The sequence below is a fragment of the Streptopelia decaocto genome (assembly GCF_964273445.1).
Source record: "Streptopelia decaocto genome assembly, chromosome: 11".
Taxonomy (NCBI): domain Eukaryota; kingdom Metazoa; phylum Chordata; class Aves; order Columbiformes; family Columbidae; genus Streptopelia; species Streptopelia decaocto.
In genome coordinates this window covers 11,532,381-11,549,250 of record NC_138666.1, presented here as the reverse complement: position 1 = coordinate 11,549,250, position 16,870 = coordinate 11,532,381, and the positions used below count along the sequence as shown (strand labels likewise).

Sequence of the window (16,870 nt, the reverse complement as noted above, 5' to 3'; positions counted from 1 at the left end):
TCACCACCCTCAGTGTAAAAAAATGTCTTCCTTGTTGCGAGCTTGCCCCTCATATCCATTGCTGGTCTCAAGACAGAGGCATTTTGAAGCAGAGGAATGGCTGGGTGTTCTCAGAGAGGACAGAAGAACTGGACCTGTTTTGTAGGGCACAAGTCAGTGGTTGAGATTGGCCTGGGACTATCCCACTGCCATACCCTACTAGATCCTCCCCACTGTTTTGTTTCCCCATGTCCACATGTCAAGGAACAAGCACCGGAAGCTTTGAGGATCATCAGCCGCCCTGCTCCCCTCTCTTCTCCCCATCCCAGGCTCATGTTTTCCTCAGCAGAGCCTGTGTGGCTTATGGGGAGTTGTGGGAAGGTGCCAGGAGCTCTGGGCAGTCATGACTTCCATCCTCACAGCTGTGCACAGTCTCTGCCTTGGGGTAGGGTGAGCTTGTCAGCCTTGTCCTTCCTGCCTCTGTGCATAGACACGTCATGCCACGAGCATCCTTTCTATGTGTTTGTGTAGGAGCCTGGTCTCTGTAACTTCTCCCTCCGTGCTGTTAGAGTGCTGAGCAGCTGCTCTGCCTCTCTGCAGGTGCGAGGTGGCTCTCGGGGAATTCCTCAAGGAGATCAAGAAGAATCCCTCCAGTGTCAAATTTGCAGAAATGGCAAATATCCTGGTGATCCACTGCCAGGCAGCGGGTGAGTGCACAGGACTGAGCTTCAGCATCCACCTCGGAGTCTCTGGTGCCAGCCACTGGTCCAGGCCAGAAGTTTTCCCACCATTTTGCCCACTTGCCCTTTTTTTGTCATCATGCATGCAAACATTGCTGAAACAGGAGACAGGCAGCTCTCCTGCAGTTGGCGCTACTGATCCCTCAGCCTCAAATACAGGTCTGGCAACCCATCAAACCAGAGGTGCTTGAAGATAAAATATCTGTCTGTGGAGGGCACCTGTGCCTATCTAGCACATATGGAAGAGTCTCCTTAGGGGTTTATTTTAACTTCTGATGGCACTGGGTATGTTAGCAGGATGGTTAAGCACCATGTGTCTGGTGTTTTGTGTTAGTGCTGTGCAGACAATGGCAGCGGGTTACGGTGCTTATTGAGCTTAAACTGCTCTTTAAGCCCCAAGTCTGGCCTTGCATCAGCTGACTGCCCCAGCTGTGCTCCCTTTTTTGGAACTTGGGGAGGTTAATAAAAGCCCAGCTCTAGGATTGATGCTTGACCCAGACATGTAACTGCTGTGGGTGTGACAGAGGAAATATCCTTATGTATTGAGAAGCTTGACAGAAATCTTGGCAAACGATGAAAACCAGATTATGGATCAAACTCGGTTAACTCTGAAACCTAATGATTGTGCTTAATCTCAACGTCACTGCAGATTCGGGTCTTGTCTAGCTCTTTTAGGACTAGAGTGTCCTGGACTAGGGTCATTCTGGATGGAGCAGAGGCAGCTCTCTGCTTGCAGTGGTCCTTGTCCTGTGGAGTTGGCTCAGGTGCCAGTGCTGTCCCCTTCCTCACCTTTTTGTCCCATATCTTGCAGATGACCTGATCCAGCTGACAGCCATGTGCTGGATGAGGGAGTTCATCCAGCTGGCTGGCCGGGTGATGCTGCCTTACTCCTCGGGGATCCTGACTGCTGTCCTGCCGTGTCTCTCCTACGACGATCGCAAGAAGAGTATCCTTGTAACTCAGAGCTGCTCCCGTTCCTGCTACAGCAACTTGCAGGGAAGCTCCTGTTTCCTGCCCCTGGGGCACAGGGCCAGCTGTGTGGCTGCAGAGGGCCAGGAGAAGTCCCCCCACCGAGTCCTAAAACCCACACTGGTCCTTTGGACAGGAGGGAGTTGCAGTAGCTGGGCTGGGGTGGTGTGGCTGCCGTGGCTTCTCCGTGGCTGACCAGATGTGGCACCTGGCCATGTGTGGGACTGTGTGTTCCTTACAGTGCTCTGCTCAGACATCAAGGAGGTGGCGAATGTGTGCAACCAGAGCCTGATGAAGCTGGTCATCCCAGAGGATGATGAAATGGATGAGACCAAGCAGTCAGTGACCCTACTGGCAGAGCCCACCTCGCAGGAGTCCCTCTCCAAGACAGAGGCAGCATCCAGCGGTGAGTCCCTGTTGGGCTGAGCCCTGGAAGAGTAAGTAAGAAGACGCTAAATGGAGAAGGTCTCAGTGGACCAATGCCTGAAAACAACAGCAACTTTTGCCTCCTAGCATCCCTCTGATGCTGTTGTCCTGGGATGACTGAATGCTCCCTCTAGCACATTTGTGTTGTCCAGGCATGTGAAATATGTGTAACATTTAAATCACCTGGGCCCATCCATTTTATCCTTCTAGGGCTGCACATTCACGCCCCTGCTCATCTGAAAGAGGTCTACAAGCGGCTTTTGGAAAATCCTGCCATGAGGGGGAGCGCGAAGCGGGGAGTTAAAAGGCCGAAGGGTTTTATTGTGCAACAGCAGGCAGGTGGAAGATGAGGAGGCAGGGACCCACGTGGGGCAGCGGACAAGACAGGCAGGAGCAGGCAGTCAGGGCCTGCAGGCAGCATGCAGGCAGCATGCAGGCAGCATTGGTGGTTCAGTGGTAGAATTCTCGCCTGCCACGCGGGAGGCCCGGGTTCGATTCCCGGCCAATGCAGCAGTGTTTTTTGGAAGAGGTAGAGGGGAAAAACTTAGTGCTGTAGCCCAGCAGCAAAACATTTTCTCTATTTGTCCTGAGGATACTTCCTTTTATTAAAATTTGTTGCAAAAGAACTTTGAAGCATCAACAGAGAGTTGAATTGCTTTAGTCTCTACCCCTTTGGGTGAGATTGCACCTCGAAGCAGGCGGGAGCAGATGAACCTGTGACGCTTTTGCATCGCCAGCTCTCGGCTCTGCTCCCAGTTGTGCTGATGTGGCGGTGCCACTGCGTGTGAGTTGAGGACATTGGCACAAGGGGGCATGAAGAGTCAAGTTCATCCTCTTGTGCTTTGTCACTGTGCTTGTAAGACCCGCTTTAAGAGCAGAGCAGAGGTTGAAAAGCTGTTTGAGTCACTTGGCTTCCATGTGGAGTCACGCCACAGGAGAGCTTGCCAGGTGGAAATGTCCTGGGCTGGATTTCAGCCTTTGCTGTGCTTGTGTCAGTATCTCTAGGCATTGAAATCTGGATGATGGAAGGCAGCTCTGTGGGTCTGAGCTCCTTCTTTGAGAATGGCTGAAACCCTCAGAAGGATGTGTCTGGGTCTCCGTTACAGAGGAGACCCAGTTTGGGGCAGAGGTCTGAACCTGTGCAGCCCACGTTTTGCTGGATAAGTGCAGTCCTGTGCCAACTTCATCCCATACCTTTATCAGTGGATAAGAGCTTGACAAGGAGTGTGAAAAGCTGGCAGAAGGGATTCTCAGGGTTCCTGGACCTTCGAATGATGGCTGGTGATGTCTTTGCAGAAGGTCGTGCAGCTCTCCAGCCTCCCACTACTGCTCTCCACCTTCCCTGCCATCCCATTAACTGTGTCTCCAATATATCTGCCCCCAGGCTCTCTGGATGCATCTGGTGACTCCAACTTGAGCAACAGCAGTGTCTTCACTGTGACCAGGTAGGGTCCATTCATTGCTTCGGAGGGGCTTGGGATGGATGGAAGAAGGGATAGATTCTCAGGGTGCGGGCAACAACTGGCAGATGCTTGACAAAGCTTTGGGGAAGGATGGTCTGGGCTGGAAAGCAGTAGGGGCCTCCTGGCTCACAGTGGGGTGGATGACTGGGGATGCTCTGGGAGTTGACTGCTTCTCTCTGATGCATTTGTATCAAAATGTCTTGACCTTATGGTAAACTGAGGTGTTTGCCCCTCCCAGGAGACTTTGCAAAGCGCCCCAGGGAGGTCTGGTGAGGCAATGAGTGTCTGTGCACTCAGAGTCCTGCACCTTGCCTGTCTTCAAGCCCCCATGGCTGGGCACTCTGGCTGAAAGATAGAGTAAGGTGGATGGTTGTCTTGGTTATGGCTCTTCTATCTTGGCCAAAATAGGAGGCACTTTGCAGAGGGACCAAGAGGAATGGGTGTGCTGGTCTGCCAGAGGTGCAGAGACCTCGTGGGAAAGGTGGTATGTGAACCATCTAGGGCTGGCAGAAGAGCCTGGAAGGTGCTGACCCTGCTTCTGGGCCCCGTAGCCCCCTGTGCTGCGGTCCTAGCAGCCCACCATGGCTGTGGGGCTGCGCCTGGGGCCATGCTGTCCGGCGCCAACTGCTGGAAGGTGAGGGGTGTCAGATCTTGGCAGCATTTGCTGCCAGCCTGTCCCCCTGCCCGCCTTGCGGGGCATTACTCACTCCCATGCCAGCAGAGAGCAGCTCCATGCCCAGCACAGTCTCCCCCAATATCTCATCTAAACTAGCTCTCCTACAAATACCTTTCTTCCCACCTAGCTGTCGGTGAATTTGGGGACAAATCCATCTGCTCTTATAATGCGTCTTTCCTCCTACTGCCTGCAGTTCCTTTCCTCAGAGGTTGTGATTTCCAGCACTTTTGATGTGCTGATGCATGTATTTATTTGTTGTTGTGGTACTCAAAATAGGATGTGTTACTCTGGCTGGATCCTGCCAGTGAGGCTGATGTGTGATGCCCATCACAACGCATCCTAGAGCAATGCAAGCGTCAGCTTTTCAGGTTGACGGTCTGTACGCTCGGTTCCTTTTTTGCACTCCTGCAAAGCCCAGATACTCCTTGGTCTTAACGATGTCTTTAATTTTTTCCTCTCTTGAAAGTAGAAGTCTTTGCGTTTATGCCTTGTTTTCATTTTGTGGCTGCTAATTGGTTTTCCCCAGCTTTCCTGTGGTTGCTGTGTCCTGGCCCTGCTCAGCCCTTGAATTTTAGTAGGTGCTGTAGTGGGTGTGTGTAAGGTTGAAATTGGGAAGGGGAAGGAAAAGGAGAAGCATTAAGTCAGGGGGACAAGTGATAACTGAGTCTCTGTGCTGCCGAACTCACACCTGGGGGACAGCGGGAGTAAAGACCAAATGGGGGACAGTAGTAGAGGAACTGGAGTGACTCAGTCACAGTGTCATTGAGAGCCAGGAGAAGAGCTGCCTGAGCTGAAGTGCCAGGAAAAGCGATCTGGGACAGTAGGTGAGACCCTTTGCATCTCTAAAACACCTGATTTTGTGGAGGGACTTGTTCTTTAGCTCTCCTAAGCCCTTTTAAACAGGAGATGCCAGGTTTTATCCTGAGGTTTTGCCTACCCTGAAGCCCATTTCCCCATCCTGTGTGATCTCTGTGCTTGGCTCAGTGTTGGGACCTGGAAGATTTTCACTGTGGTGCCCGTTGTGGGGGACTGGCATGGAGCTGGGGGGCTGTACATGGCCAAGAGGAGCCCTGGACATCTGCCTGGTGCTCTGTCTATCCCTCAGGCCGTCTGGCTTGGTCCTACAACTGGAGGAAGGCAAGAGCTGGCACCCGAAGCCACTTGCAGCCGTAATTCACGCCGGGGAGCAGGCAGCTGCCTGCACGCTGAATGCCCACTGGGTGTCAAGACAGGACCACAGGAAACCCTTGCGTTGCTTTGAAAAGCTGTGAAAGCCTGCAGACGGAGGAAGTTGCAGCTGCCTTTTAAGATGAAGTCACTCTTTGCTTGTGTTTTTGTTCGTTTCCCTCCCCTGCTTCCCCCCGTCTTCCCCGGCGAGCGAGTGATGGAGCGTGGCCCGGCGCCAGGCGTCCGGCTCTCACGCCCCCTTCTCCTGCCCTCCCTGCGCGGCCGTCGACAGGGGGACAGCACCGCAGCAGCAGGGACAGGAGGACCTCAGTCAGCAGGGGTGGCAAGCTTGTGGCCCCGGTGTCTGCAGAGAGATATTCTTCCATGAAGATGCTGTCCAAGAAGATGAGGAGGTCCGAATGCTCCATAGATGGATGCTGGGCACGTTCCTGTGGCCACAAACTGACATGCATGCACCTCCCTGCTCCTAAAACATGCTGCTGGCAATCCAAAATGCTTCCAGAGTAACTGCCAGCTTCCTGGTGGCATTTGCTAGGGAATTAGGACAGTGTCTGTGTCGAGACAGAAACTGGCTCCCTGGAGAGCCTGGCTGCATGGGGCTGGAGGGGCTGTGGGGCTCCCTGTGCAAGTGGGGGTCCCTGCTTCCAGGTTCTGCAAAAAATGCTATTGGAAGTGGACCAGAATTGAGTTTCAGAGGCGCTGGAGCCTTCCCGTGGCCCGGCTGACCCCACTGAGGCTGCGATGCCTGGTGTGAGCCCCGCTCGGGAAGGGGAGGTGGACACAAGGCTGCTGGAGCAGAGCCCAGGCTTCCTCCTGTTGGTCTGAGCTGCTGCAGGAGGAGATGCAGGCACATCTGTCCTGCCTCGCTGGACCAAAACAGCTGGCAAGTGCCTTTTTAGGCTCTTGTGACTGTATCAGTGTTTCAATACAAGACCTGGATGGTTTGAGACAACTTCCTAACCGTGTTGCTGGGCAGATGGTCAGCAGGGCTGCCAGGGTGAGGCATGCAGCAGTTGGACAAGGGCGATGGGACCACGATCCCTCACCAAACTGCGTAAGGGACATGGGGGCTCTGGAGGAGCCTTTGTGGTCCCTCCTGATGTAAAGAAGGCTTCTTGGTTTGGGTGATATTGAGCAGTACATGGACACCTAAAGCTACTTGTTGCTCTGCAGAAAAGGCAGTTGGCTGCCACGTGGCTCAGCTGCCCAAGGCTACATTTAAACCAGACTTTTAAAGGTGGTAGTTAGAGCTTAGTACAAAGCTAAAATTGCTGCTGCTTGTCTTGTGCTGGAAGTTGCTGTAGCCCCATGCCCAGAGCCTGACACACCTCAGGGGTGCACCCAACAAGCTGGAGAGCTCATGGAGATGGTGAATGCTTGGGTGGAGGGTGGGGATGGTGCTGGGTGCCCCACAGCACCCAGGGGATGGTTGGCTGAAGGCAGCACCATGGCTTGTTTTGAGCTCATGCACAAATTCTGTCTTAGAGTCCCTTTCTCCAGCAACTTGTATGGTGGAGTTTGTCTTGTTGCAGTTTTCAGATCCAAGGTTTCCTCTTGGTGAGGCTCTTCCTGGCTTCCCTCTGCAGCCTGGAGAGAGGAGGTGGGTTCCCTTCCCTGCTCCCACTGCACTGTTGGATGGATGGACTGGAGGAGAACCTCGGGCACGCTGCCCCAGCCCTTTTCACTGTGATCTACAGCTCGTGGGACTGGATGCCTCTGCCTAGTCCTCAGCCCCATCAGTGCCCTGGGAGATGAGCTTGCACTGGTGCTGCGGGCACTTCCAGTGCTTGGAAAACTGCAGTGAGCAGAAGGAAGCCAAGAGCACCGAAATGAGAGCAATGGAGGAGGAGAGAGCGACAGCTTGTGGGACCGATAGCAGAGAGGAGCTATTTACCTCCTGTCCACTGGCTCGAGCCCGTTGAGCAGCACAGCTGCCAGCCCGTATGGGAGCTGCCCTTGTGACTTGGACCACAATGAAAGAACCTGGATATTTCTACCCTTGGCAAGGCCGCTTAAAGGCTAGAGCCTGGCCTAGACCTTAACCTTGTCTGAAAATGGGGTCAGGAAAGCAGCTGGGCCGGGCAGGAGGCCAGGAGGGAGATGACAGCTCAGGCATTGGCAGAGAAAAGGCAACCGCTGAGGAGAGGGATGGCAGAAGCCCTTGAAGAAAGAGGAGAACTGAGAAAATGAGTTGATAAGGGACATATGGGGTCAAAAACATCGCTGTGGGTTGAAAGCAGTGGGAAGGTGAGCTCTGTTCCTGTGCTGGGGAATGTTTTCTGAGATGGGGGGATGTGCTGGGGGGTGAGTCTCCTGTCCCACCGCTCATCTTGAGCAAAGGGTACCAGTATCCAGAGGTGAGAGCCTGGTACAGCTCCTGTTGTTGCTCTGTTTGCCCTAAAAACATGTTCTTGCTGTCACAGGCAAACCACAGAGGCGGCGCCAGGGCCACATTCATCCTCCAGAGGAGAATCTAGGGTAGTGGGTTAGATGGAAGCGATTGCATCTGACATCTGTCCTGCTGCAGATGCTGGCGCTGGGAGCCAGCGTGGCAGGCCCGGAGGATCGCATTAACGCGATTCCGTCACGGCTGCTCCCGCTCCGGCCTGCCTGGGGATTAAGGAGAGCCGGGGCGGGCTGTGGGCCTGCGTCACCGCTGCTGCCGTCCCCCTGGAATCTGCCCACGGGAATCTGGTGCCGCTCCAGCTCGGGGGCAGAGGAGTGTGGTTGGTGGGAGACTTTTACCCCAGTTTCACATGTTCATCAGACCTCTTGCCTTTCTTTCAGGGTAGCACCCAGGTTTTGTGCTGAGTAAATGATGAGGGGTCTGGAGCATCTTTCTTATGAGGAAAGGCTGAGAGAGCCAGGACTGTTCAGCCTGGACAAGAGCAGGCTGAGAGGGGATCTTATCGATGCTGATAAATATCTCAAGGGTGGGTGTCAACAGGATGGACCAGACTCTTTTTCAGTGGTGCCCAATGGTAGGATGAGGGGCAATGGGCACAGGAGGTTCCATCTGAATATGAGGAGAAACTTCTTTACTCTGAGGGTGCCAGAGCCCTGGAACAGGCTGCGCAGAGAGGTTGTGGAGTCTATTCTGGAGACATTCAAATACGCCTGGACACATTCCTGTGTGATCTGCTCTGGTGAACCTGCTTTAGCAGGTGGGTTGGACTGGATGATATCCAGAGGTCCCTTCCAACACCAATCAGTTTGTGACTCTGTGAAATGAGCTGCTTCTCTTCTGGCAACCCCTCTGACAGGTTTATCTCGGCAGATGCAGGGAGAGGACAGCTGGTGAGGAGCTTTGCACAGCTGCCGGCCTCGTCAGCAGGAGCTGAGCCCAGCGGGGCGGTGGGACATGTCATGGTTGGGGGCTGGTTGGCTCAGGTGAGCCTGGTGCTGCCCAGCCACATCCGAGCTCAGCTCAGGTGGATTTTGGGTTGAGCCACCCAGGTGCTGCATGACTGAGGAAGGGGTTTTCACAAGCAGTTTTGGCATAAACTGGACTAGAAAGGGCTTGTTGCTGTGCTGGCAGAAGTCCAGCGTACTCCGCTAACCGTGCCATGGCAAACGATGCCGCCCTGCATCCTCCCACCTGCCTCACAGCAGCGTGGAGCTGCTGGATGTGACATTGTCGAGGCCACCTCCAAACCAGCTGGCTTCACCTGCTGCTTTTCTGTGCCATCCTTGCGGCTGCTTCCCTCTGAAAACGTGCATTACCCTGAGGTTTTTTTTCCCCATCCTGCACAGGTGATGTGTGTTTTGGCATGGAGGTGTAATCGGGTCAAGGATTTGTGCTCCTCCTCTATCGGGAGCCCTGTGCCGGGTGTGTGACAGGCTGTGCCACTGCAGCCGGAGCTGCTTTTGCAGGAAAACTAGATATGGGGCTGGTTCAGCATGGCTTAAATGGCCTGGGACGCTGCTCCCTTGGACATCCCCTCTCTCAAACTCCCTGTGCTGTGGGTCCTTCCTTCCCCTTGGTTCTGCACTTCTGAGTGTTTGCCCCTTGGCAGTTGTTTGCAACAACAAAGCGAAACTTAGTCCAACCCAAAATGCAATTTGCAGCCCCCAGCATCTGTTACATGAGGTGGATCAAGCCGTCAGATATCTGTGAGAGGCCGCAGCCTCCTCGTCTCGCCCTTACAACGTGTGTCCTGGGGAAGATCAAATCCTATTAAGCCGCAGCTCTACTTGCAAATTATACCATGAGAAATCTGCCCCTTAGGAGTTCTTATCAAATGAGATGCAGAGCAGCTCTGGGCACGTTTGCTAGAAAAATTGGCAGGAGTCTGGTCCAGCCTTGAATAATTCAGTAGCTTGGGTAGGACAGGAGTGACTTAGCTCTTCAGTGCAGCTACCTCTTGGAGGTCTGCTTCAACCGTCTCAAGTCCAACCATCTCTCCTTAACCTGGTCTCCTGTGACAGGTACTTCCCACCTCATTGCTGTTGAGGAGGTGGGAAACCATCAGGTAGACTTCAGGATCACAAACAGGACAGAAAATGCTGCTACATGACCTCTTCTGCTTTGGGGTCTCCTGTCTGTGCTAAATGCAGGTCCCAACTATTTGGAGAAGTGGGGTGTTTTTCACCTGAGTAAGAGCTGATGATCTGCAGGCTGTCAGTGTTATAAAAGAGGCAACATCTTGCTGAACTAAGGGACTTGTTTGCTTTCATCCCTGGTTGATGACCAAGAGTTGTCTTAATCTTTTGGGAAACAAGATGACATTTTCAAGGCAGCCTTGTAGCAGAGAGCTGCATCCCAAAAACCTGCCAGCCAGGGCACCGCCCGTGCTCCTCAGCATGAGTCTGCTGGGATTAGCAGAGACTGGATGTCCTCGCCTGGTTGAGGGATACCAACAAGTGGAGTTTGAGGACATGTGAGTTGACGTTCTCTGGAGATGGTTGAGCTGATCAAACTTGAGTTGAATTCTGAGTGTGTTTTATGGGTCTTTTGTCTTCAAACCCCAAAACCTGATGACTGCAATATGGGCCAGTTTCTTAACACAGCCACAGTACTGGATTAATGTAGCACAGAGTTTTTTCATGTACGGGTACAAGCTGTTTTGGGAAAGTGGTAAACCTTGAAATCTGGAAGACTTCTCTTGATTCCAGAGCAAGTTTTTGGTGTGCTGCTGTGCTTCCCCAGCTTGTCATGCCAGTCAGAAGCTACCCATGCCACACGGGCAAACCTGCCCATGGCCAGCCGTGACCTCACAGCCTGTAAGCCCAGAGCTTGCATCCCAGCTGTCATAATTCTTGAAGACATGAGCACGGTTCTTGGGTTTGCCATGGGCATATCTGGATGCACAGAATAAGAAGTGGGGGTGGCCAGGCTGAGTGGGGCAGGAGCAGGTCAAGGGGACAGTCAGTGTTTCTTAGGGTTTGAGCTGAGATGTTTGATGCAGCCTGTGGTGTGTTGTAGACCTGCCCACCATGGGAGGAGTTTGTTGGACATCCAGCGCTGAACCAACCTCTCTCTTTCCCATGCAGCTCCGAGAGGATCCAGGTGACCCTGAACCTGGATGGAATAGTTCAGGTGCTGGACTGCCACCTTCATGACACGTCCATTGGGATGATGACCAGAATTGCAGTCTTGAAATGGCTCTACCATTTGTACATCAAGACTCCTCGTAAGGTAGGTCAGGGACTCTGCATACAAGCCTGCTGCTTGCTCTGTGGGACTGCACTTGTCTGCTCCCACCCTACTCCTTGCTGTTGAATTGACTGCAGTTATCTTGGCAGCATTGCAACCAAGGGTCCACCTGCCTTTTTTGAGTATCCAGCTTAGGTAGAAAATGCTGATGAACCTTTCAGCAGCCTTCCCCAGGGTGAGAGGTCCTGTGGTGGAGGATAAGCAGGCCTGTAGGACTGATACCCTCCATCTTTCTGGTTCTAGATGTTCCGACACACTGACAGCCTCTTCCCTATCTTGCTCCGGACCCTCTCAGATGAGTCGGATGAGGTGAGTGCTGCACCTGCTGCAGAAGTCCTTCTGAAGGCTTACTGTCTCCACATCCAGCTGGACTTTGTTTTTGTTTTCTTTTCGTTTGAACTGAGCAATTTTGTGAGGCTTGGCCAGTGCTGGCACTTGGGGGTTTAACCATGTTGGCTAAACTAAAGAAGACCCAATGCAGAGCCTGCAGGTAACTGCCTAGCTGAAGCCTGGCTGTCTCAGGCTGGCGTGTTTGGGATCCTCTATCTGTATAAACCTTCCTCTCCATCTCTGAGAGCTGATCTCTCCAAGCCAGCTACTGAAAATCATTTTTGCCTACCTGGGAAGACATGTGGGGATTCAGGTCCCAGAGCTGGTATCTTCCCCATAGAGCTGGGTCATGGGCAAGTCCTTGGTGAATTTGAGTGCCTTGTGACAGCTCTGTAGAGATGTGAGAGGATCGTACTCTGGCCTGTGCTGCAAAATCCAAGTCATGGGATGATTAAACAGCATCAGCCCTGCCTGATGGGGCTGCAGGAGATGCCCAGGGGCATCAGGTTGTCTGGGAATCGCTCTACTTGGAAGTGAGCAAAGAAAATCAGGCAGCAAGGAGCACTCTGCCCTATTCTGCTGAGACCCACCTGCAGTGCTGGATCTGCTCTGGATCCCTCAGCACAGGACAGACATGGACCTGTTGGAGAGGGGCCAGAGGAGCCACAGAAATGATCCGAGGCTGGAACAGCTCTGCTGGGAGGTCAGGCTGAGAGAGTTGGGGTGTTCAGCTGGAGAAGAGAAGGCTCCAGGAAGACCTTATTGTGGCCTTTCAGTGCTTAAAAGGAGCCTATAAGAAACATGGGGGCAGACTTTTTAGCAGGGCCTGTTGCAATAGGACAAGGGGTGATGGTTTTAAACTAAAAGAGGGAAGATTCAGCCCAGACATGAGGAAGAAATTGTTTACACTGAGGGTGGTGAAACACTGGCCCATGTTGCCCAGAGAGGTGGTGGATGCCCCATCCCTGGAGACAGGGCTCTGAGCAACCTGATCTGGTGAAGATGTCCCTGCTTATGGCGGGGGTGGCACTGGATGAGCTTTGAAGGTCCCTTCCAACCCAAACTATTCTGTGATTCTGTGAGTGAACCAGCTCTGCCTTCACTCTCCTGCCTGTGCCTTGCTCCACCATGGTGCTCTTCGTCTCCCAGACTGCTCCCTTCCTGAGGTGCTGCACCATTTTCCAGTTTCCATGTCTTTCTTCCTCACCCTTCTGTTTTCCTTCCAGTCATCTGAATTTTGGCATCTTTGTTGTCTTCGCCCGCTCTTTGTTACACCCTGGGGCATTTCTAGTGCCTGGGTGGGAGGCTGGCAGCTCTGGCATGCAGCTGGCCGGGCACCGGGAGCACTTCTGCTGTCAGCTGAACACCTCATGCCATGAGCTGCCAATGATCCCGGCTGGGTTTTTGGGCCAGACCTTCCTCGTGGAATAAATATCACACGCTCTCTGCTTCGCCTAACATGCTTAGGACATCAAACCCCAACCCTGCAGTAAATCCCATGTGCGAGGGGGTTGTTGAGAGAGGAGGGAAGGGAATAAGCAAGCGAGGGAATGACTTGCGCTTGCAAAGGCAAGCGACTGCCTGGCTGTTTTCCATACCCTGCTGCTTACGATGCAAACCTTTCCAAAAGAGTCCCCAAGCACACATCTGCCTTTGCAACGCTCTAGAAAGCCTGCATCTTGCAGATAGTCTCTCCAGCTTGGCAGGAGATTGCTGTGAGTCATGTTGCAATTACACTGCTTATTAATATTTGAAAAAAGCAGTGAAGAAAGGACCCTGGTGATGCATTTCCTCCATGTGACATAACTGGGAATGGCTCAAAAGTAATTTTAAGCTGATTTATTTAATCCTGTCTTCTATTTATTTAAATGTTTGGAGGGGAGGGGGGTTTAAGGAAATCCATAGACGAGTCAATCCATTAAACACCACCGCTCAGCTGGCTCCCAACCAGATTTGCTGCTCGCTGCAGAGGAAATAGAAATGACGGAAATAGTAGGGGGTTTTGCACTGGGTGTTTTTGAGAACGATGAGGAGAGATTGAGCTAGCAAACCTGCAGCGTCAGTGCCTGTTAGGAAAGGGAACGCGGGGTGCTCTCTCAGCCATTACTCCTGGCTCAGTCCAGTATTTTATGCACATTCACGTTGTCCTGGAGCAGATCAGGATCCCCAGAAGCTCTTGGCTCACGGGCTGGGGATCACCGGGTTAGTGTGGGGTCCTATGTGAGCTTAACCCATCAGTTCTCTTATGGGGAATCACCTCCCTTCCTTTTCCAGATAGGGCTCCGCATGTTGTATTGTGTAGCACAAGGTGTACACGCATCTTCAGGGTATTTTTTTGCTGTCTTCATCCTGCGATACTGCCCTCCCCCAGGGAACCTGGCTGGGCAGCAGTGCCGATACCATCTTTCTTCCCAACAAGGCTGAACATCCTTTTACAGAGCCCCTGGCCCCAAGCACAATTTAGATGCTCTCCTGATGCACCCTGAAGCTGTCGCTTCTCGCTAGCTTGTCTCACCGAAGGAGAATCTGGCTTTGGAGGGTCAGTGCTAGTCAGGGCTTTGCACAAGACTGAAAGACTTTGCTCAGACACCTTGTTTTTACGGTCTGGTCTTGCTGAGCTGCTCCAAGTCTCTTTGTGCGCTTGCCATAAATAATCAAGCCCAAAGCAAGGAGAGACTCGCGCTGGATGGAGCTGGATTCGTGCCCTTTCAGCTGTCACGCCTGTTTTTATCATTCAAGTAGCACAAGGTGTTGCACTACCTCCGCTGTGCTGAACAGGGGCCAGTATCTCACGGTACATCTGCGGTGTCCTGAGTCATCTCTGCTTTCTCTCCTGTTAGCCTTCCTACCCAGTTCTCAGGCGCCAGGAAAGAAACGGTCAAGAGACCTAGTTAAGATTCACAAAGGCAGCCCAGAGAAGTTGGAGCGAAGCTGAAGCAAGCAGTTCCCTTTGATATGTAGACAAGTCAGGATACAAGGATTCCTGGCTGTCAGATGCTGCACTGCATCACCTCGCGCCAGTTCCCATGATTTCCCCGGCAGGGAGATGCGCCGGCCTGCATTTGAGACCTGGTTTTGAAGGCAATCTTTAAAAGCCCTGGTTAAATTTTGATGTGCTTAAAAACTTCCTCACAGCTGCAAGACTAACAGGACCCCACTGGGAGTGGGGGTTTTTCTGTCCAATCTGCTCCTTTCATCACAGTGAGTCTTGCAGCCCTGACACCTGGGTGAAGAATTGATGTTAGAAAAGGTGAAAAGTCAAAACCTGAATGCTTTTTTTGGGAGCAGTGGGTTGTACCTTTCCCCCCACAGGTTAAAAGCACCGCTGCTGGTAGGCACTGCTGAAAAGCAGACCTGTTCTTCTTCGGGTTATCTCTCTGGGCAAGCCCCTGGTGCAGCGGCAGCTTCTGAAGTAACTGTTCAGTCCTTCCCAGCTGGACCCAGGTGCTGAGTTCAGGTGGACACAACAGGCAGTGAGGGTATCGCTGAGGAAACCATGACACAGCAACGCTGCTGGTTTTCTTTCTCTGTTTTTTCTTTCTCCATCTCCAAAATGGAGTTTTTTCATTACGACGGAACATGTTCCTGTTTGCTTATCTGCTGCTCTCAATCTTGCTGGAGGTTGGAAGTTGTGCTGGGACTTTTATCTGACTCATGCAGGAATGATGCATGAGGTGGAGCTGGATGTGAAGGAGGGTAAACTTCAGCTTCCTCTCAAACTCTGCTAACAGGAAAACCTACCTGTGTTTATGCAGAGGCCAGGCAAGGCTTTGAATACAGCAAGAAGATCCAAATGATTTCATAGCTTGCTGTTGCAGCTGTATCTTTAGAGCATGCTGCAGAAATCTGTTCCTGGCACTGGACAGGAGCTGGTGCCCTTTCCTAGAGAGGGTTTAGCTAAGCCTGGGCTGCTGCTGCTTGTGGAGGTCGTGATGGGCTTTGAACGTCTGTGTGAACATCAAGCAAATTTCTCCATGGCGAGCTGAAACGTTTTGCCCCTCTGTTGGGTTTCCAGTATTAGACTAGAAGAGGAAGAACTTTATTGCAGAGACCTTATTGCAGCCTTTCAGTACTTCTAAGAGGCCTGTAAAAGAGATGGGAACAGACTTTTTATCAGGGCCCGTTTGTGATAGGACAAAGATTGATGGTTTTAAACTAAAGGAGGGGAGATTCAGGCCAGACATGAGGAAGAAATTTTTCACACTGGGGGTGGTGAAACACTGGCCCAGGTTGCCCAGAGAGGTGGTGGATGAACCATCCCTGGAGACATCCCAGGCCAGGCTGGACAGGGCTCTGAGCAACCTGATCTGGTGAAGATGTCCCTGCTCATGGCAGGGGTGGCACTGGGGGAGCTTTGAAAGTGCCTTCCAACTCAAACCATTCTGTGATTCTATAGGGGGAAAAAGAGGGGGAGGAGGGAAGAAAAAAGAAAAAGAACTCACAAAATCAGCCAGGAGAGACAGGATTGTAAGCAATTGCTGTTCTATGATTCTATGAACCCCAGGTATGCTGGTATTCATCTCTTTCCTTTGCTGTGAAGTCCTACACCTCTCCTGTGTGTCCTGCTGCAGCACCGTGGGGTTTTGAAGCCCAGGTCTCTGTCTTGCTCTCTGAGCTCTGCTGTCCCGCTAAATCCTGGCAAACTTCTCCCATCGCGCCCAATTCCCAGTACAATGAAGCTGACAAAAACTTGTGCCAAAGCGAATATCTGCTTTAGTGTGGTTTGGTTTGGAGCTTTGCTCTGTTGGCTTTAGAGCCATTGTGCTCTGGCATTTAATTCACCACAGCCGAAATATTGTGACCCCATGCAAAGCAGAGAGTGTAAACTAAAGACTGTGAAGATAAGAACTCTAATGTACGTGTGCTTGGCTTTTATTTTCATTATTTTGTTGTTAAAGCTTCTCCAGAGAGAGACTCAAGCTACACAATACTGAAGCGGAGAGGCTACACGTTTTTGAGAGGGAAGTTAAGCTGAGGATGAGCTCAGGACTGAAATGATGGGGTATAGAGAGAGGTGTATAATTTCAGTTGGATGGTGGAAAATGTGGTTGGCCCAGCTTGCTGTACGTGGAAACAGCCCCTAAGCAGAAGTCTGAAGGCAGAGTGGGGTGATGCTTTCTCCGAGGACTCCAGGCATTGCAAGGGCACTGGGTTGAAGGATAATTTGTGCATTGCATCGTGCAGGAATAGGAAGTTCCTTGGGGAGAGCACGATCCACAGGGAGTTTCTTGGCTCAGCACCAGTTCCAGACCATAATTGCAAGGCTAGCGTGTACGTATGCAAATACAGTTTATACTTATACTGAACAACTAGTGGTAAACTGGCAGTCTGGGCTCAAGGTGGTGCCTGTATCATTCCCGGGTGACATCGTGGAGCGAACTAAAACCACAGGAAACCTGCCTGCTGCAGGCAATCACTGTCCCAGAGACCTGACTCGGGTGGG

The 16,870-nt window shown here is 52.2% G+C and overlaps 1 protein-coding gene across 1 annotated transcript in view; it reads left to right on the top strand.

Annotated features, from left to right (window-relative positions):
- Positions 1-16,870, top strand: part of VAC14 (VAC14 component of PIKFYVE complex) — a 61,010-nt gene that overhangs the window by 8,468 nt on the left and 35,672 nt on the right. The window contains exons 7-12 of the mRNA XM_082062549.1: positions 580-686; positions 1,531-1,665; positions 1,942-2,094; positions 3,499-3,559; positions 10,935-11,079; positions 11,341-11,406. Of these exons, the coding sequence (XP_081918675.1) occupies positions 580-686; positions 1,531-1,665; positions 1,942-2,094; positions 3,499-3,559; positions 10,935-11,079; positions 11,341-11,406 (667 nt within the window). The remainder of the gene's footprint in view (positions 1-579; positions 687-1,530; positions 1,666-1,941; positions 2,095-3,498; positions 3,560-10,934; positions 11,080-11,340; positions 11,407-16,870) is intronic.